The sequence below is a fragment of the Trachemys scripta genome, chromosome 18 (genome assembly GCF_013100865.1).
Source record: "Trachemys scripta elegans isolate TJP31775 chromosome 18, CAS_Tse_1.0, whole genome shotgun sequence".
NCBI classification, from domain to species: domain Eukaryota; kingdom Metazoa; phylum Chordata; order Testudines; family Emydidae; genus Trachemys; species Trachemys scripta.
Window position 1 is genome coordinate 24,457,341 of NC_048315.1, and position 20,919 is coordinate 24,478,259.

Genomic DNA, 20,919 nt, shown 5'->3' on the forward strand with positions numbered 1-20,919 from the left:
AATCACACGGCAAGCTTCAGGCCAAAGCTGTCCAAGGGGCACTAATTTGGAGTGCCCCATTGGAGAGGCCTGGGACCTGATCTAGAGTCGGAGCTGACGGGCAGAAGGGACCTGGACATCACAGGCCACCAGCAGCAGAGAACGTAGCATCCTATAGCACTGGCTTTGCTCAGCCCTCCGCTCCCACTGACCTGTTTCCTGCGGTGAGCGCTCGGCACTTCTGCAGCTCGGACCCCAGTTGTCTCAAGTTGGGTACCCAGGAAACGAGGACACGGTGCTACAGCCTGGCCCAGGCCGCCTCTGCACGGTCCCGTCTGTTGTAAGTGGACCCAACTGCTGGATCCCATGTGCTCCCGAACCCCCTGGGCCTGGGCTGAGTCTAGTCACTGTGCCTAGCTCTGGGTGTCCAGGGCGCACTCCCAGGAACACATTTGTTGTCCAAGCCCTTCCTTGGGAGGGACCTGGAACTCTGCAGTCCAGCCCCTCCAGTTCACGAACCCAGTGCCCCGACCTCCCGAGCCCCCAGTCGCTTACGCCAGCTCCCGCAGACTCCCACCTGGCTTATGCAGGTAGCGATGGACGGCCCCTCACAGAGACGCACTGCTCCTTTAATAGAGTCTGTGACAATGCGGTTCTGGCGGAACCCAACTGAGAGCGCCAACTCAGGAAAAATTGCTAAAACAGGGCAGTTACAGCCCAAGGCTGGGGTTTTTCCACCTCTAAGGCAAACCAAACCAGCCAGACTAGGAGGACTTCGGTCTCACCCCACTGGCTAACCGCAAGTCTCACAAGCAATCTCCTTAGACACTCCAGTTTCCCAGTACTCCCACCAGTGCCACTCGTTATGGGGACAAATGGTTATAAAAACCAATACCCCAGTAAAAGAAAAAGGTTCTCCTGATCCCAAAGGACCAAGCCCCAGACCCACGTCAATATACAAGTCAGACCTTACCCACAAATCACGCTACTGCCAATCCTTTAGAATCTAAAATCTAAAGGTTTATTCATAAAAGGAGAAAGATAGAGATGAGAGTTAGAATTGGTTAAATGGAATCAATTACATACAGTAATGGCAAAGTTCTTGGTTCAGGCTTGCAGCAGCGATGGAATAAACTGCAGGTTCAAATCAAGTCTCTGGAATACATCCCCCGCTGGGATGGGTCCTCAGTCCTTTGTTCAGAGCTTCAGTTTGTTGCAAAGTTCCTCCAGAGGTAAGAAGCAGGATTGAAGACCAGATGGAGATCAGGCATCAGCCTTATATAGTCTTTTCCAGGTGTAAGAACACCTCTTTGTTCTTACTGTGGAAAATTACAGCAAAATGGAGTCTGGAGTCACATGGGCCAGTCCCTGCATACTTTGCTGAGGTACAAGGCGTATCTGCCTTCTCTCAATGGGTCCATTGTATAGTTGATGGTCCTTAATGGGCCATCAAGCAGGCTAGGCAGAGCTAATCTCAGCTTGTCTGGGATGTCACCCAGAAGCATAGCATAAGTTTGCCATACAGACAGTATAGAGCCAATATTCATAACTTCGACTACAAAACTGATACACACATATAGACAGCATAATCATAACCAGTAAACCATAACCTTGTCCTAGACACCCCATTTGACCCCCTTTATACAAGATTTGGGTGCCACTACAGGACCTTGGTTGCAACAATGATCTATATGGTCCCAGTTTATGTCAATAACGTCACAGAGTCTCTGTCCCTTTTGCCATGTGCTCCTCGGGTTCCCTCCCCTCCCCTGTGCGGAGAGTTGATGGCCCTAGAGAGTTTCCTTGTTGTCTTCCTAGAGCCTGTCCTTCCACAAAGCGTCAAGCCCCTTTGCTGGGCAGGGCAGCTGAGTGGAACACACTGTGCCCCACATAACACCAAAGGGAGACAGAGAAGAGGGGGGATGGGGAGCCATGAGAGGGTCACTGTGACGTAGGGGTCAGAGTCTGAGCCTAGAGGGGAGGAGGATTCTGGGTATAAGATTCCTGGGAGACCTCAGGGGCAGAGGACGGAGGGATGGGGCACATGGGCGGAGTGAGGAGACACGGGTGATGTGGGGCAAGGAGGACTTTCTGCAGTGAAGGAGGAGAGAGTTAGGGGGTTGGTGGAGACAGGGCGAGGCGGGAAGGGATTTAAATTGCCGAGAGTAAGAAAGGGACAGTGACACTGAATGCCGGGGAAACACGTAGGAACCTGGGAATGGGCAGACTGGACCAGAGCCAAGGTCCATCTAGCCCATCTCGTCTCTGACAGTGGCTGGAGCCAGATGCTTCGTGGGAGCGTTTCAGAACCCAGCAGATGCCGGATAATCTGCCCCTGCAGCGGGTCTCATCCTGCCCTGGTAGTTCGAGATTAGATGAAATCCTGAAGCAGGGGTTCAGCTACTAACCCTTTCCTGACAGTGGGTGAAACACGCGCCCTCCCCCTCACGCAATTAGGTTTCATATGGGGGAGTCTAGGGGCTGGGCGCGGAGGTCGCATGCCGTCACCTTGCAGGGCTGACATGCAGCCACTAGGTGGCCTCTGGGCCAGCCTGAGAGCTAAACAGCAGCTGCTTCCCCTTCGCATCCCGGTCTGGGAGGGAGAGGGACTGGGGCAGCTGAACCCTGGAGCTGGGCATGCGGGGGGGCTTCCCCGATGCGTGCACAGACACCCCCCCACGTGCAAGGCAGCCTGTTCGAGTCAGCCTGGCTCCCCCTCCCACATATGGTCTCCGCCTGCCTGCCTCAATGAGGCGTACCTATGCAGGCAGGAGGTCAGGCCAGATTACTGGTCCTTTCTGGCTTTACAAATCTATACGCATCTATGGGACTGGGCCCAGTAGCTGACACGATGCCGCGCAGTCCACTCGGGGAGGCGCCCGGAACACCTCCGAGCTCGGGGAGAGACAGCCAGGCGCGTCACAGAGAGGAAAACATCTTTATTTCTTGAAATCAGGAAGTGACAGCGTGTCAAAAATAAAGGCAAGGTCTGCTGCTCCACGGCAACCCCCTGATAAATAATAGACCAATAATATTACAGCATTCGCTTCCTTGCTGCTCACTGTCTGTCATCCCGAAGGATCCCAAAGTGCTTCTCAAACTTGGCAGATAGCTTCACGCAGGTACAAGCCAGGAGTTACTTCACCCGTTACCGGAATGCAGCCACCTCTGGGTAACGCACATCAACTGTTCTATAGCTGCACAGAACTTGGAGTGGGAAGGGAAGGGGAAGGCCCATACCCAGTTGAAACCACAGGAGGAAGTTAGGGATGTGGAACTGAATTAACTGAACTGTAATTTAGCCAAGAGATGAAGAATGACACCTAACTTCTATATAGCACTTCCCATTAGTAGATCTCAAAGCTCTTTACCCTATTTTACAGGTGGGGAAACTGAGGTACCAACCAGGGAAGTGACTTGCCCATAGAGCCCAGGTCTCCTGAGTCCCGGTCCAGTGCTCCATCTACTAGGCCAGTGCTCTAGCTACTAGTCCACACTGCCTCATAGGCTGCTACCTTTAAGGGCCATAGGATTTTTTAATGACCACAAGTGTTCAGGGCCTGGTTTGTACCATAAAGGTGGATAATCTAGAACAGAAGTGATTCTTTTACAATACAAATAAAATAGCTTCAAATGTCTTTAAAGTGCCAGCGAGCCCTTAAAGCGCAGCGACGGCCTTTGCTCGGGGCTGAGGGGTGGCGTTCCGGACAGCACAACAGCCACTGACGCTAGCACTGCAAAGGGAAGCGCGCAGGGTCTCCATCAGCTCCCGGCCGTCTCATTTCATTTCTAGGAAATTCACGTAGTCCTTGACCCATCTGGTGTCTGGGTTGGCGCAAACTTGTTTGTTCTTTCTGGTGACAAATCTGTGTGAAACAAGAGAGACCGGGGGCTTAGAACACTGATGGGGGGATGAAATTTGCTGTTATAATAAACCGGGCCTGGTGGGTCTGGGGCCATGGGACGACCACTTTGTTCACTGCCATGGCTCCCTGTTTAGGACCATTCAAAGGGGAGAATAGCCTCAGCCCAGACTCCCAAGCCTACGAATCCAGGCCTCACGCTACCTGACTGCACCCAGACCTATTAAACCACGTGAGGGCCTGGAGAACCTCAGAGAAACACCTAAATGACCAGCTGCTCACTGATCCCATCAGTGGGAATGAGACTGGAAACCGTGGCTTGTATCGGTTCAGCCTAGTTTTCTGCCTATTGCACCCCTCAGTGGACAGGCGTCCCCACCCGGACGCAGCAACAGCCGCCATTTGGTGCATTTGGCTGCAGGGTGCTGCAGAGGGGAGTCACACACCGTGCTCTCCCCCACGGGCTCTGTCTAGACTAGGGAAATGCAGTGTGTGGAGTAACTGAGTCCCATGTTTCTGTGCAAAATTTAGTACCTTGCGCAGCTGTGTTTAGAGTGTTTAGAGTGTCTGGGTCAACCCTAGCGAAGGGCTTGTTTACACAGAAAGTTAGTTGTCCCCTGTCATTTTCCCAGTATAACCGCTGCGTGGACACTAATTCCAGTTTAGCTTAAGTCCATGTCGACACAGACAGCGCTGCAGTGGTACCGAGCGGGCGGAAGAAGCTACGTCGGCCGGAGAAGCGCTCCCGCCGACAGCGCTGTGCCCACGAGCGCTTATGTCGGTGTAACATATGTCACTAGAGGAGTGGAATATTCACACCCCTGCGTGACGTACATTTTGCCGACCTAGGCTGCAGTGTAGACATAGCCTTAATCCACTCCAAAGCAATGTAAGTGGCCCCAGAAACCACTGACATTAAACACGGTTGCCTTTGGCTACACTAGGTGCGAAATGGTGTTTAAAACATATCACATTAGCTAGTTTTCCTAGGGTTTGTCTACACGGGAAGGCTTTTCCAGGTAGACCCATATAGTTATCCTAGTATAACCACCGCTCCCCATGTGGATACTCCTACCCCAGCATCAGAGTGGCCCTTTTCCAGTTTATCTTAAACCCCTTCCCAAGCAACAAAATCTACATTGAAAAAGCCTCTTACAGCAGAATAAGAGCGTCCACACAGGGAGTTATACCGGGATAATTACAGCGGTTTAAATTCACATCATCGCTTATACTAGTAGAATTGTCCCATGTAGACAAGTCCCTAACCTAGCACAGCCCGAGGGGATTGTGGAGAGAGTAAAGAATGACAGAGATCTCTGCCCAGACCTCCCCCAGTACTTACACTACAGCTGGCTGAGAGCACTTTCCACTGGTGTAGAAATACTCCTTCAGGTGGCTCTTGGGCAGCTTCCGGGTGGTGTAGCTGAAGCAGCACACGGTCGTGTCAGAACCATCTGAAAGAGATTGAAAAGTGGGACGTGAGTGTCAGTTATTCCTCCAGGAGGCACGGCCTGGACAGTGACAGTCGCCCCCTGCGCTAACAATCTGAGGCTTTTCCTCCTTAACGAGTCTGGAGACCTCGTCGGATTTGTTTCCATTCAACGCGCAGCGACGGGCTCTGATTATCTCTGTGAGGAAGTGACAGCATCACACTGAATTGCGAGCAAGTGAGAGGGGAAGGGGTCCTGGCCAGAGCCTTTACAGGTCTGGGTTTATTTTCATTAACCTCCCTTTAGCCCAACACCTAATGAACACTAGTGACAAAGGACATCTTTGGTAAAGATTCAACACCCATTCGTCCCATCCCTTCATTAAGGTGAGAGCTCACAGGCACCTTCTCCAGGCGCCCTCTCAAAGCCCTCCAGCGAAACCTGGGACGATCTGACTTGATAATCCCAATATTTCTAAGGTAAAAACCAGCAAGAAGGAGAAACTTAAAAGCAGCCCTTCCAGATGGCTTCCCTCTATCCCAAAAAGCAGAAGAGGCCATAAAGCCCTGTTGTATTAAATCCTGACAGGTCACCTTTAAAGGCTGAGCTGCAACATTGCCACCTTTCAGAAGAAGACCCTGCAAGGACAGAGAGACGCTGGACTCACGTGGGGCACAGGAGGCCTGAGAGCAGAAGGCAGCGATGAGGAGAACGGCGAGGGCAGCCACGGAGACCTTCATGTTGCTGTCGGGTGAGGGATGAACCACAGGAGCAGAGCAGGGACTCTTTCTAACCTCTGATACTGACCCCCGGGACAAGCCCCTGTTTTTATAGGGGAGCAGTGAGGTTTCCGGCTTGTTCCATGACACCAGCTGCATGTCACCGGTCACTGTGGTGAAGGAGTGTCAGCAGCTCCACCTCACCTCAGGATATACAAGAATAGTCCTCGCAGCGAGCTGAGGTCACTTTCAACACAGCAGCAGGAGGAACGCTGAGGGGGAAGGATATGAAGTAATCACTGCATGTATCACCACAGGTCCTGCATTGAGCATACCTTAAAACAGAAGAGCCACTCCTTAAGAACATAAGAACGGCCATACTGGTCAGACCAAAGGTCCATCCAGCCCAGTATCCTGTCTTCCGACTGTGGCCGATGCCTGGTGCCCCAGAGGGAATGAACGGAACAGGGAATCACCAAGTGATCCATCCCCTGTCGCCCATTCCCAGCCTCTGGCAAACAGAGGCTAGGGACACCATCCCTGTCCATCCTGGCTCATAGCCATTGATGGACCTATCCTCCATGAATTTATCTAGTTCTTTTTTGAACCCTGTTATATTCTCAGCCTTCACAACAGCCTCTGGCAAAAGCTCTCAGAGTTGGTCAGTGTGTAAGCGGGGGAATGGTCCCGCTGTTGTGGGGAACTTTCCTGGATTCCTGGGGGGTTCGACCCCCATCCTTGTCATGGTCACTTAGGACAGGGGCGAGGGTGTCCCCACTCCGGGGTGCTCTCACCGCACTGGATGCTTTCCTAGCCCACTGATCATTACATACAATTCAAAGCAAATACAATGTATTAAACAGCCATCAATTTTAAAAATAAGGAAAAACTCAGAACGGTGAAAGGAAAACCCGTCACCCCGCTCTGTGGCACGGCCAGCGTCTCTGGAACGTCCGGGCAGGTCACAGCCTGTCCCTCACCCAGCCCAGGCCCCTGCCCAGGCCCTGGCTGTCCTGTAGGGACACTGCGGGTCGGACACTCGCTCTGGCGGTGGCCACACGCTCTCAGGCTCTAGGTGGCAGGACCCTTCTTCCCAGTGTCACCCCCGCCCCGTCAGGGTTACGATCCCCCTCCAAGTCTGGCCTGCAGAGCCTCTTGGCTGAGGCGTCTCCCTGCGCTGGGCCCACAGCACCAGGGCCTCCTCGCTCTCCCCAGCTGCTCACCGCACCCGGCTCCGGACGGCTCCAGCCCCAGCCCCAGCTCCAGCTCCACTCGGCCTCAGCACGGCTGCTGCTGCTGCTCTGCCTCCAGCTCCCTGGGCTGTGTCTCTGGCCCCCGGCTCTGTGGCTGCAGCTCTGCCCCCATCGCCAGTCTGCTCTGTGAGCTGCTTCTGTGACTGGTCCCCGCACTGACCTGCTCCCTGGGCTGCGTCTCTGGCCCCTCCGGCTGGCACGGCTCTGCTCCCCAGCTCAGCTCGGGCCCCTGCTCTCTCCTTAGCTCGGCCCCACTCAGTCTGACCCAGGCAATTCACATGGAGGATGGGACCCCCCCAGCCTCCTGACTCCCTGATTAGCCTGGCCCCCCGTCAATCAGGTGTTGGCCTCTCCCCATTGTCCCTGGGGACTGTCAGTCTCAGGGTCCTGATTTCCCATTGACCCTTCCTCTTTTAGTGCTGGGAGCTAGCCACCAAAAACCCCTCTGAGTTTTAGTAAGGGGCCAACAGTCCCCTTACAAGTGCAGCACAAAGTGGCCAAGGGCGACCTCAAGCACAACGCTCCCTTCTAGGCAAACAGACAGAGTCCCAGCGCCCGGGGGTCTTAGAGTGCCGGGAGGGGAGGGGGAGAAATCAAGGCCAATGGGGCTATTTTTCACATGGTGTTTTCTGAGTAAGTATCCTGAGCTCCAGGTCACGGAGACGCCCCCCGAGACAGGAAAAGCTTGGGCCAAATCTCTGCTGGTGTAAGCTGGCAATGCTCGGGTGCAGTCAGTGGAGCCGTGCCAAGTCACAGTAGCAGAGACTTTGCCCTCTTGCATCTCTCCACTGGGGCAGTGAAGGGCCCAGGAAAGTCATTCGGAGGTCGAGCGAGTGAGCAATGAGCAGTAACTAACAATCCTAAGTAACCACCAGGGATGGCTAGAGAGGGCAAGCTGGAAAATGCATTTGCCAGACACTGCTGGAACGTCCCCTGGACCAAGCTGTCTCATGCTCCATTGCCTTCTTCGCTCTCTGCCGTCTGATTTCATTTCATCCTCACCACTCCCCACAAAGGCCCAAGATTAAATGCTCTTCTACAGAGCCTCATTCGGAGACCCATGTCTGCAGGAGCCTCTCATTTCTACATCGCAATCTTAGCAGCCACTGGAAATCTTTGCACATTGGTTCTCATTCCTTCTAGATATTTTTGGAATAGCCAATAATATTTTTGTCCGGAAACTAGGACTTGTCTACCTGGAGACTAACACCTTTAGTTCTGCCAGTGCCAAACTGATCTGATTAAATTGCTGCACATTTGTGTGGACACTCTTACTTCAGTTTCATAGAATCATAGAACCATAGGGTTAGAACCATCTAGTCTAACCCCTGCCAAGCGCCGGGATTCGTCGTGTCTGAACATCCAAGACAGAGGCCTCTCCAGCCTCTTTTGGAGTTTACAAGTGGCTTATTTTGATTTAGCTTAAGTTGATCAGAAACATTGGCCTTGTTTTAGCTGTATTAAGACACATGTAGTTCAAATGAACCAAGCTTAACATCTGACTCACATCACTCTGTGGAATTAACCAGTCCTTATTCTTTATCACTCCACCAATTTTTGTCTCATCTGCAAACTTTACAAGCAAAGATTGCATACATTTTTCCAGATCACTGGTGAAGATACTGAATAGCATTGGGCCCAGAGCATATCCCTGTGGGTCCCCAATGGATACATCCGTAATGATTCCCTATTTTAAATTATTTTTGTGCTCTTATCAGTTAACCAGTTTTTAATGTGCTAAACTGATCTTGTTGGGTGATCATTTTTTAATCAGATTGTTGTGCAATACTAAATCAAATGCCGTACAGAAGTCTAAGTCTATTATGCCAACACAATTATGTTAATCAGCCAAACTTATAAACCTCATCAAAAAACAATATATAGTTTGTTTGACAAGACCTATTTCCCATAAAAAATAATGTTAATTGGTGTAATTACACTGCCATCCTTATGTTACTTACTGATTGCTACCCATCTCAGCCATTCCTTATTTTCCGCCTGGATCAATATCAAGCTAATCAGCCTATAGTTACATGTCATTCCCTTTACCTTTTCTGCATCACTACTGACAACTTAATGATCTATATTTAGCAGACTGATACCACTGCTAGGTTCTCTTTTGTTCCTGGTGTATTTAAAAATTTCTTCTTATTGTCCTTAACTCTACTGGCCATAGATTTTTCACAGATACCTTTAGCTTGTCTTCATTTCATGATAGCTAATTTATACCCATTACTAAAAAACTTCCATTTGTGCATATATATAATTGCTACTTTCACTTTCTTTCTTAATCAGGATGGTTTAACGGGCAGTCTTTCGAAATTGCAGATTTGTGGGTTGTTTGATAGTACTTTACTAGATGCTCATTCACCTTGTTTTGTTTAAATATTTCCTCCCTCTCAAGTTTGCTCCAGATCATTTTCAGCTTTAGGACTGTATTCTGATTGTACATAGCAAGTGTAATTAGGTCACGATCACTTGTACCTAGTACAGGCAATCACTAATATTTAGTTCAGTCATTAGAATAATAGAATCATAGAATCTCAGGGTTGGAAGGGACCTCAGGAGGTCATCTAGTCCAACCCCCTGCTCAACGCAGGACCAATTCCCAACTAAATCATCCCAGCCAGGGTTTTGTCAAGCCGGGCCTTAAAACCCTCTAAGGAAGGAGATTCCACCACCTCCCTAGGTAACCCATTCCAGTGCTTCACCACCCTCCTAGCGAAATAGTGTTTCCTAATATCCAACCTAGACCTCCCCCACTGCAACTTGAGACCATTGCTCCTTGTTCTGTCATTACTTTATCTGTGTCACAACAAGGTTTCAGAGACTTGCCCCAGCTATGGTGTAATACTTCTTGTGGTCAAAAATTATTGATGGTAATTTTCTGATTCTCCAAGACATTTTACGAGTGGCAGCATGAAACCTCCAGCATAATAATGGTTTTTCTTCCTGCACATTTCCGATAGACATTAAGAGCATGGACAGCGGGTGAACCGCTGGCTGGGTGACGCTAACCCCCGCCAGCCCTGCCCCCCGCCTCAGGACCCGCCCCTCTTCCCCCGCCAGAGCCCCCCTTCCCTGCAGCTGCCAGTCCCTGTCCCCCCCAAACGCCAGGTGGCACAGCCCCACCTGGGTCCCCCAGCGCTGGGCAGCCCCAACCACCCCAAGTCCTGGCCGCCCTAGCCCCAGTCCCTGAAGAGAAGCAGCCTGCCTGGGCTGGGGTCAAGGGCAAGCAGGGGTTCGGGGAGGAGCATGGATGGGGCCATGCCCGGCTGTTTGGGGAGGCCCAGCCTTCCCCAGCCTATGCGATGCGCTGCCCATGATTAAGAGCTGTTTGCCCTGTTCGCTAGTCTGATTGGACGGTCTGTAACAGACACTTCCACCCTTTCTCTTGCCAACAGCTGTGGTCCATCTGCATTCCACAGCCTGCATTGCTAAACAGAAAAGCAGATGATGGTAGTAATGTAGACTACTCCTCCCCTGCCTTTCTTCCCACTCCGTCTTTCCTAAATAGAGTCCATGTGAATCCTCCCGCCAGGTTTCTGTAATGCCAGTTTCAAATTCCTCTCTATTATCTGGGCAATGAAAGAATCATAGAATCTCAGGGTTGGAAGGGACCGCAGGAGGTATCTAGTCCAACCCCCTGCTCAAAGCAGGACCTAATCCCAACTAAATCATCCCAGCCAGGGCTTTGTCAAGCCTGACCTTAAAAACCTCTAAGGAAGGAGATTCCACCACCTCCCTAGGTAATCCATTCCAGTGCTTCACCACCCTCCTAGTGAAATAGTGTTTCCTAATATCCAACCTAGACCTCCCCCACTGTAACTCCCCCAAAGCATTCCCTCCTTCTATTTCCTTGGACACCTTGAGCTTTTACAGTCATGGTAACCTTGAGTCAGAGATACACCTTTCTCTATCTGCACTGCGTTTACTCCCTTAGCACCCTCCCCTTTGGGTAGCTGCCCCAAAGTAGTCTAACTAGTCTGTCATCCGGAGATAGGCTCCCCGTCTGTGATAGGCATCATCCAAACCGCAATTTGGAAACTGGGGCAAGTTTGTGCCTAGCCAAAGACCTTGATTTTGGAGTGGAAGCTATTTCTACCTCTTCCTTGTCTATATTCTAAACGGGGTCACGGCTCGGGTGTAAGGTAGGCAGCCACAGTCTAGTCATTGTCCCCAAGATTTTCCAGACTGATCGGCGACTCTGGGTGCCTCCGTTTGTTTTGTTTTTTGGGGGGGAGGGAGCCCAGTTTGAGTCACTTCAAAAGGGAGCCGGATTTTCGAAAGGCGGGAGCTCACCGCTTGCTGAAAAAAAGCCCCATCTAAGGTGTCTGAGGTTGGGAACCCACTTGTCATTTGGAAAAAGCTAAGCAACACAGCTCATGTCGCAAACATTCACAGAAAATTATGTGGGGCCAACCCACAGGGTAAAAAAAAAAAAGGCTCCAAAAATTGGCTGAATAAATATGAGTATCAAATAAGTGCTAGGAAGTCACCTAGCACAGAGCGACAGCATGGTTGAGTGGACAGTGGGCTCGGCATCAGGAGACCCGGGTTCTAGTTCCTACTGGGTAACCTTGGGCATGTCTATGCCTCAGTTTCCTCATTATCTGCCTTACCTATTTAGACTGTTTGCCCTTCACAGCAGGGACCGTGTCTCTCAGTGGGGTCATTTGTGTAAAACACAATAATCATCTCGCTGTGGAAAGAATTATTCACTTCTCTCCAGCTGGTCATCACGCAAGAGGCTGAGGTGCAGGAGGGGGAAGTATGAAACCTTCTGTCTGTGGTTCCCCAGTTCTATTACGATGCTGAAAATAAATGAGCAGGAGTGGAATAAATAAATGAGAGGACTGGGGGACGGGAAGATGTAAACCCAGCAGGCTGTTTATAGCCATCTCACCTCTGAGCTGTCAGGCCCTGCTCCAGCAGAGTGAGAAACCCACTCCTACCACATAGCTCGTTCATGCAGAGAAGATGAAAGATATGGAAAATTAGAGCAATAACAGAGGTTTGGCCTGACCTCAAAAACTTGCTTATGAAGAAGGCGAACGGCTTGCCCTGGGGTGGGTCTGATTTGCCCAGACAAGGCCGGGCAGTTAGCATCAGGTGCACGGAGACCAACACTGAGCACGCAGGAGAGCTGGAAGAGAGAGAAAGGACAGTAACAGAGGTCACTCACTGCTAGGTGCCCAGTCCTGGCGTTGCTGCTCTCTCCCTGGGCTAGCTCCTGCTGATCACTCTAGTAACTTGACCCCCAAGCTGGGTCACTGTCTTTTCTCCACCCCTTCCACAGACCCCATTGGCCCCCACTAGAAGTCCACAAACCAGAAACAAAAATCCTGTCCCCGGCTTTCTTCCTCAGCCACGTTTCAGCTCTGCCTGGTGCGCCCTTCCTGGGCTCTATGACCTGGGCAAGGGGCTTGGACACCCTGCCTGTGGGCCAGTCCGGAACCCCCCTCTGCTCTGGGTTCCAGCCCAGGACCCTGCACCTAACAAGCCAGGTCTGCTCCTTTACCTGTGCCTTGGTTTTCCCTGGGCCACTTCCTACTTCTCTTCTCAGGTTCCCCCAGGGAGTCTCCTAGTCCCTCCCACACCTTCCTGCCTGGAGAGCGTTTCTTCCTCCCCCTCTTCCCTACAGCTTCCTTCCCTGCTCTGACCTTTTGTCCTTGCTAACTCAGGGCCCCGCAGGAGTCTTGTGCTCCCTGGAGTCTCTGCAGCCATAGCTGATTTCTCCCAGGTGGGGCAGCTTGGCTTAGCCTCAGGCTCTCCAGGCCGGGGTGGGGTAAGTCGCCCTGTTACAGATGGTTTCTGGGCACAGCACGCTGCTCTTTGGCTCCCGGTTTGCATGAGAGCCCAAACCCAATTGCACGGTGGTGTGGGCTGGCTGCAGAGTGGAGAGCAAGGGGAATTCTTACCGTTCAGGGAGCGGAGAGGGAAACTCCCCAGAGCAGATGCTGGGGAGAGCCCTCCACTGGAAACAGACATGACACAATATCCTGGCCTGGGAACAAACATGAGGAACGCTCCCAGAAATTGAAAGTGAACTGCTGATTCCCTGCCTGACTAGACTAGAGAGTGGGCTGGCAGTGCTCCAAAACACCGGCGAAAGGGAAACCACTATTGGCCACGAGCTAGCAAGGAGCAAAGCGAAACAAGGATCCTCGGCCAGCAGAAATTGTCACCATCACCCTGCAGGCAGAGCAGCTATGACGACTTGCACCAGCCCGGGCTCTGCCCTCGAACGTGGAACAGGATCTGGGGTAGACCTACTACTTGTCGATCGGGCCTGATCCTGACTGGGGGAAAGCCAGCAGGAATGCCGCTGAAGTCAGTAGGCACAAAGAGTTTTAGCCCCACTGCAGTGAAGTTACTCCTGATTTACACCAGAGTTAGCAGGAAAAGACTCAAGCCCCGAACGTCTGTAGCGGTCAGGTTAAAAGGGAACTGCTGCCAAATGCAATCCCTCTAAGCCAGTGGCTCTCACCCTGTCCAAACTATTGTACCACTTTCAGGAGTCTCATTGGTCTGGTGGACCCCCAAGCTCCGCCTCATTTAAAGACGACTTGCTTACAAAATCAGACATAAAAGTACAAAAGTGTCACAGCCACACTAGTACTGACCAATTGCCGACTTTCTCATTCTTACCCTATACTTCTAAAATAAGACAGCTGGACTATCAATATGGTACTTACATTGCAGTGGTTAGTATAGAAAGCTGTAGAAACGAGTCATTGTATGAAATTTTAGTTTGCACTGACTTTGCTAGTGCTTTTTCTGTAGCCTGTTGTAAAACTAGGCAAATATCTAGATGAACTGATGTACCCCTGGAAGAGCTCTGCGTACCCCCGGGGTACATGTACCCCTGGCTGAGATCCACTGCTCTAATACCCAGCCGGAATTAGCCGAAAATCCTGGGCCATAGCATTGTACTAAAATACAAAATGGGGAAGAACTGGGTAGACCTCAGTACTGTGAAACAGATCTGGAGATTCTAGTGGGTAGGAGTCAACCGTGCAATGCTGTTATGAAACAGGCAAATGTCATTCTGGGGTGTGTTAGGGGGCTTATCCCTTCACTCTCTCACTTCCCTGGTCCTTCTCGCATGAACAGAGAGCAACAATACCCGAAGTCCGAAGGCACAAACAATTCGATGTTTATTGGGGTGAACTTCCAGCAAGCATGATTCCAGTTTCCTTCCTCAGTGTCCCCCTTCCCAGCTCTGACACCACAGAGCCTTGCCTGTGTCCCTGTTCCCATTCCCCCCCCCTTAGCGAAACATGATTCCAATTCCCCCATCCCCACTCCCTGTTCCCATTCCCCCCCACTTCCTGATTGACTGCAGACTATATAGTAAAACTTGAGTTCTACTTAGCTATACCTTAACCAATCATTTTACTGAAATTTACCTAACCAATCCTAACATATTGTAACATGATTAGCTAACCAATTATATCCCACCACCTTAATTAGTTTACACCTAGCAAAATTAATTATACAGCAGACAGAAAGAGTCACAGAACCAGACAGAGACCATGCAAATAAACATACAAAACAATACAGAAGTGAGGATTTCACATCCCAGCTATTGATAAATGAGTTCTTGCCAGACAGAAAACTATCAAACTAAATTTCCTTTTACATCTTCAAGGCTTTTCCCTTTCTCTGGAGGTGATAGATCGGATCACCTTCCTAAGAGCCCCAGATTGCCTGATTTCCATGTGACTAGTTTGGGATGTGAGGATGTGACCCTACACTTCCCAACTTACGGCTGCCTTTGCTGCTTAGCCTAAGAACAAGGCCTCAGACTGTCACAGTGAGAGAAGGCCCTTACACAGACAGATGGTGATTTTGATTCTTTCTTTTATACCTCTATAACTAGCTAAGTGATAAGAATATACCTAAATTCTTAAAGTATAGGTCTTTACAAACAGGCCTGAATATCTATATCCTAACAGGGTGTATTAATAGGAGGCAATTGTTCCGCTCTACTCGGCACTGGGCAGGCCTCTGCTGGAGCCCTCTGTCCAGTTCTGGGTACCGCACTTTAGGAAAGATGTGAACAAATGGGAGAGAATCCCTGAGAGCAATAAAAAGGATCAAAGGGTCAGAGAACCTGGCCGATGAAGAAAGGATAAATAAACTGGCCGTGTTTAGTCTGGAGAGGAGAAGGCTGAGGGGGACCTGATAACAGCCCTCAAAGATGTTAAGGGCCGTTCTAAAGAGGCTGGTGATCGGTTTGCCAATGGGCTTTTTTACTGTCAGGCCAGCAGTGAGGTTACGCTATAGAACGGAGCAGGTCCATTGGGAAATCAGGGATTTCTCCCCTGGGTGCCAATGGAAGCAAGCCAGCCCCAGGCGCAAACAAAGCCCCACTGATGTCTGGCCCCATCTCCTCGTTGCATCATCTCATCCTGTGGCTCAGAGGCAGGACCGGGGACACCAGGGAAATGGAGCCGAGAGGGGGAAAGCCCTGCTGGGTTTAGCAGCGTGTGGGCTGGAAACATAGGAGGAAGAATGACTAGCTAGCCTGGCTATTTATAGTGGTGTCAGTACAGAGGGGATGGAAACAGCCCAGAAGGGAAACCACAGAGCTCCCCCTGAGAGTCTGAAACAGAGCCCAAGTCGAGAGCTCTCAGCGCTTTTTCAGCAATGCCTTTTAACTCACTGAGTCCCGGCTTTAGTCATCTCCACGGGCCTTGCCAGACTGCACCTGCCTCTTCCCTCTCTGGCTTCCCCACTCCCTTTAGCACTGTTGTTTCTAGGGCAGGGATTCTCAAACTGGGGTCGTGACCTCTCAGGGAGTCACGAGGTCATTACCTGGGGGTCACGAGCTGTCGGGGGGGTACTCAGAGGCTGGCTGTGTGAAAGGGGTCACCAACAGAAAAAGTTTGCGAACCACTTTTCAGCAGCCCAGACGCTTCCATCATCACACTTTGCCCTCGCTAGCACCTTCCATCCAAAGAGCTGCAAGCACCTCGCAGACATTCGTCAGTTCCCACACATGCTCCTGCCCCGACAATGCGAGGATGGACCTCTCACGGAGGTGAAGGGGAATGATGGCCAGGCAAGCCTAAAGCCCTGACTGCCTGGATAACAAAGACCATTGCAAAGTCTGACAGCTTGGGAATAGGGGAGGAATAATCATTTATAGTTAGATCATTTCGATTTTAAATCATTTAGAACCTAGCTCTGTGTCTGAGCGGCACTCGGTACAACAGGGCCTTGCTCTCAACTGGGGCCTCTAGGCGATATCGTCATTCAAATAATAAATATCCTCACGCTACAGATTGGAAACTGAGGCACAGAGAGGACAAGTGACCTGCTCAGGAATGTGCTACAGAGCAGACGCATGAACGCAATTCGTAGCCTTCCAGGACAGGCTTTACCAATGGAAATGTACAGCAGGCCCCAGTCTCTGGGACTAGCTGCAATCCCAAACCATGCACAAATGTGCACGCTTTAGAAGAGGTTATTGGTCATGTGTATCTAAGCAAATAATGTATGACTCTGTTTCTGTGGCCTGCATCTTTAATTCTCTAAGGATAATGTAATGTCCCTTTAGCTCAGTGCAGACTGTTGCACAGACGATACACACATTGCACTAAGTATCAGAGTGATAGCCGTGTTAGTCTGTAGTCACAAAAACAACGAGGAGTCCTTGTGGCACCTTAGAGACTAACACATTTATTTGGGCCTAAGCTTTCGTGGGCTAAAACCCACTTCATCAGATGCACAGAGTGGAAGATACAGTAGCAGGTATAAATAAACAGCATATGAAAAGATGGGAGCTGTCTTACCAAGTGGGGGATCAGTGCTAACAAGCCAATTCAATTAAGGTGGAAGTGGGCTATTCTCAACAAAAGGGAGGAAAAATCACTTTCATAGTGCTAATGAGTTCAATGTAATCAAGGTGGCCAAAGATGTACTAAGTATCAGAGGCGTAGCCCTGTTAGTCTGTATCCACAAAAACAACAAAGAGTCCGGTGGCATCTTAAAGACTAACAGATTTATTTGGGCATAAGCTTTTGTGGGTAAAAAACCCACTTCTTCAGATGCACACGCTGTGCTCTTTCTCTTGTAAAGACTTCACTTTTTTATGTTCTCGTTTCTCTTATTTTAAATCCAATTCATTCAGACTGAAAGCGTCTTTTTGCTTTTCGTGTGTGGGAGCTACATGACAGTCTGCACATACCACCCCGAAAGTGCTTATTTTACAGTAAGTGTCATCCGTAAGAACAGCTGACAGGAACGCTGGTTTGAAAATAGGGTGTGTGTGGAAAAAGCATGTCAGTTCTTGGTCTTTAAATGAAAAGTTGAACGTTTCTGTGGACAGCAGACACTTTCTGCAAAATGAGTTTAATCAAAAACCCATTGTCCATCCAAAAAACAGTTTGGATGGAAAACGTCTGCCCCGCCCTAGACAACAGGGTGCAATAAAAGGTTTTGCTGGCAGATTTTCCAAGAATAAACTTGTCATAACTTCCTTCTGTACTTGACATTGGTTGGAAGTTTAGCTTCACTGTCCTTGGTTTTCTCACTGAGGGTGGAAGGAGAGTCGGCAACCGCCTGCCTCGGAGTTTGTCACTCTGGGTTAGGTTATGGGAGAGGTTGTCAAATAAGGATTATAACAAGCAGCCTAATTCTATGGTAAAACAGTCAGGTTCTCTGGCTTACTGGGGTGAAGAACACCATAGAAATCGCAATTGGGCACGGTCAAAAGTTTTCCGTGGAAATTGGTTTTGGATGAAAAGTTGGGTTTTCAATAGAATGAATTTTTTTGTGGAAAATTCCAACTTTTCATCAAAAAAATGAAAACTGAAACGGTTTTGGTCCAAACCCCCCAACATGTCAAGTTTGGGCCAAACACTTTTTGAATTTTGGCTTTTCAACAAGCCAAGGAAAAAACCAGCACTACATTTTCCAGCCAGCTGTAATGGCTACAAATAAACCATGAAAAGGAAAGTCCCTGCTTCTGCAGAGATTCCCTAACCTCTGCAGTGCAGGGTCTTCACGGCCGCACGTCTCAGGTCTGCCACCGTGCTCCTGCAGAGCGAGCACTGTCTGCCACAGGACGCTTTGCATGAAGCTCTTGTGCTCATAGGATGCAGCAGGCAAAGGTTTCACCCAAAGGGCCCAGTTCCTCTGGCTTGGCCAGGGTACGTGTCCCTTGGCCAGGAGGGGGCATTTCAAGAATACACTAGTTTCTTCACGATTTTAGCAGCATCCAAACCAGACCTTTCCATGTGCTGACCCAGCCTGGCACCGATATCCCCGGGGTCAGTTTATCACCAGAGTCTCTACACTGACTCTTTAACTCTGAAATTTAAAGGGGTCCCAGTTCAGGGCCCACCTTTAAGACCAGATCTGTGCAACCTCCCAATCCTGGGCTGCTCTGGGGGCTGGAGCGGCCCCCGGTGTAACACAGACAATCCCCGGTCCCTGTCTATGTTTCAGCCTCCTCCCTGGGCTGCCGTAGGGGTTTCAGCGTTGCCAGGTTCTCCATGGTGCTGTACTCTGTGGCCCCACCCACACCCCGCCTCCCCAATCCCAGCTTTGCCCCTGACACGCCCTGGGCACCAGGTTTAGATTCATAGATTCATAGATTATAGGACTGGAAGGGACCTCGAGAGGTCATCGAGTCCAGTCCCCTGCCCGCATGGCAGGACCAAATACTGCCTAGACCATCCCTGATAGACATTTATCTAACCTACTCTTAAATATCTCCAGAGACGGAGATTCCACAACCTCCCTAGGCAATTTGTTCCAGTGTTTAACCACCCTGACAGTTAGGAACTTTTTCCTAATGTCCAACCTAGACCTCCCTTGCTGCAGTTTAAACCCATTGTTTCTGGTTCTATCCTTAGAGGCTAAGGTGAACAAGTTCTCTCCCTCCTCCTTATGACACCCTTTTAGATACCTGAAAACTGCTATCATGTCCCCTCTCAGTCTTCTCTTTTCCAAACTAAACAAACCCAATTCTTTCAGCCTTCCTTCATAGGTCATATTCTCAAGACCTTTAATCATTCTTGTTGCTCTTCTTTGGACCCTTTCCAATTTCTCCACATCTTTTTTAAAATGCGGCGCCCAGAACTGGACACAATACTCCAGCTGTGGCTTAACCAGAGCAGAGTAGAGCGGAAGAATGACTTCTCGTGTCTTGCTCACAACACACCTGTTAATACATCCCAGAATCATGTTTGCTTTTTTTGCAACAGCATCACACTGTTGACTCATATTTAGCTTGTGGTCCACTATAACCCCTAGATCCCTTTCTGCCGTACTCCTTCCTAGACAGTCTTTTCCCATTCTGTATGTGTGAAATTGATTTTTCCTTCCTAAAAAAAAAAGAGCCCCATCTAGGGCCTTGACCCAAGACCCTTGTTCCTCGTTTTTCCAGCTCTCCAAACACTTGGCAATAACAGACAGCATGAGGCAGCAGGTCCTTGTGGATTGGTCTTAGTGCTTCAATTCACAGCAAGGGCCATGACTCTCTTTATAAACCATTCAGCCTCCCCAGGTCTATCCCAAGGAGTAAGGATCTCACCCAAATAGCTTTGGGGAAGGGGCTGTATGTACGTACAGCGCCTAGCGCCATGGGGCCCAAGCTAGCTGTGAGGTGTAGGCATCATGGCAATAAACATGCTAAACAATAATGTTCAGGGTTGGGTTAAACCTCATTTAGACTGCTGGGGGTGACGGGCACCACTCATTGAAGATAGCTGTGAGAGAGTTAAAAAGCCCCCCACATAAAACACAGGCATATGCAAGTTCACCTAGGAATTAGAACTATGTGGGCAAAGAGCTTCGCTGAGTGTTGTTTGCGGGAGGGGGGGGAGAAGGGGCGGGGGGGGGGCGAAAGCCAAGCAGACAGTATGTTACAGTAACCGAAGTGGTGGCAATCTGGCCCTGGGAGAAAGCTTTTGGGGTGCACAGTGCTGTCTGGAAAGGCAGGCTTATAACAGCGAGAAAAGGGACTGAACCCTGTGGTTTGATTCCTGCTGTGTTCAGGGAAGCAGTAAATGATGTATAACTTTTATAAATAAACAGGATTGCATCAAAAAAAATACCTGACTGTATCATCAGTTTCTCCGCCTGACTGGAACAACCCACAACGCCCCGAGTTTGGCTAACCCCTTGGGTCAAAAGGGGTAGCAGTACTAGTACTCAGTGGGACTTGGTGCACTCTAGGAGGGTTGTTCAGCCCAGCGCAGGGGGCCTGCACTAGCCCAAGTGAACTCGGCGGGGGTCAGCGGTGGGATTGAGGGGAGAATTAGGCTCTTCATGTGAATGTGGGGTGAATTTCCCCTTCAAGGACAGCAGGACTCCTCCAGAACAGCCTGGGGCTGGAGTTGGCCAATTATCCCGCCACAAGCTTCAGAAATGAAACCAAAACCAGAAATGCTTGCGCTAGCAAAAAATGTGAAACAAACGATCTGGGTTTTCTGGATGTCTGATTGTCCTGGGCTCCTGGCCAGGGAGACTCCCACACAGAAGCAACAGAGAAACTGCAGCCTCTCCCAGTCTGTCTGTGTGGTCACCCAACTAGGCGAGGCTATGCCAGCCGGGAGGAGAGGCAGAGGCAAACCAAGGCACATGGGATCATTTTAAGCTTTTAGAACTTTCTAGGGAAAACCCCCAAGTTTGTACAGGAGCATAAATAATATAGACC

At 50.1% G+C, this 20,919-nt stretch overlaps 1 protein-coding gene across 1 annotated transcript; it reads right to left on the bottom strand.

Moving 5' to 3' along the window:
* Positions 1 to 2,911: 2,911 nt before the first annotated feature.
* Positions 2,912 to 6,232, bottom strand: LOC117867732 (C-C motif chemokine 5-like). Its single transcript, XM_034752976.1, has 3 exons — positions 5,940 to 6,232; positions 5,185 to 5,296; positions 2,912 to 3,845 (listed from the first exon to the last, which is right to left on the bottom strand). The coding sequence occupies exons 1-3, from the start codon at positions 6,148 to 6,150 to the stop codon at positions 3,758 to 3,760; spliced, it is 411 nt and encodes a 136-aa protein (XP_034608867.1). The 5' UTR covers positions 6,151 to 6,232; the 3' UTR covers positions 2,912 to 3,757.
* Positions 6,233 to 20,919: the final 14,687 nt, after the last annotated feature.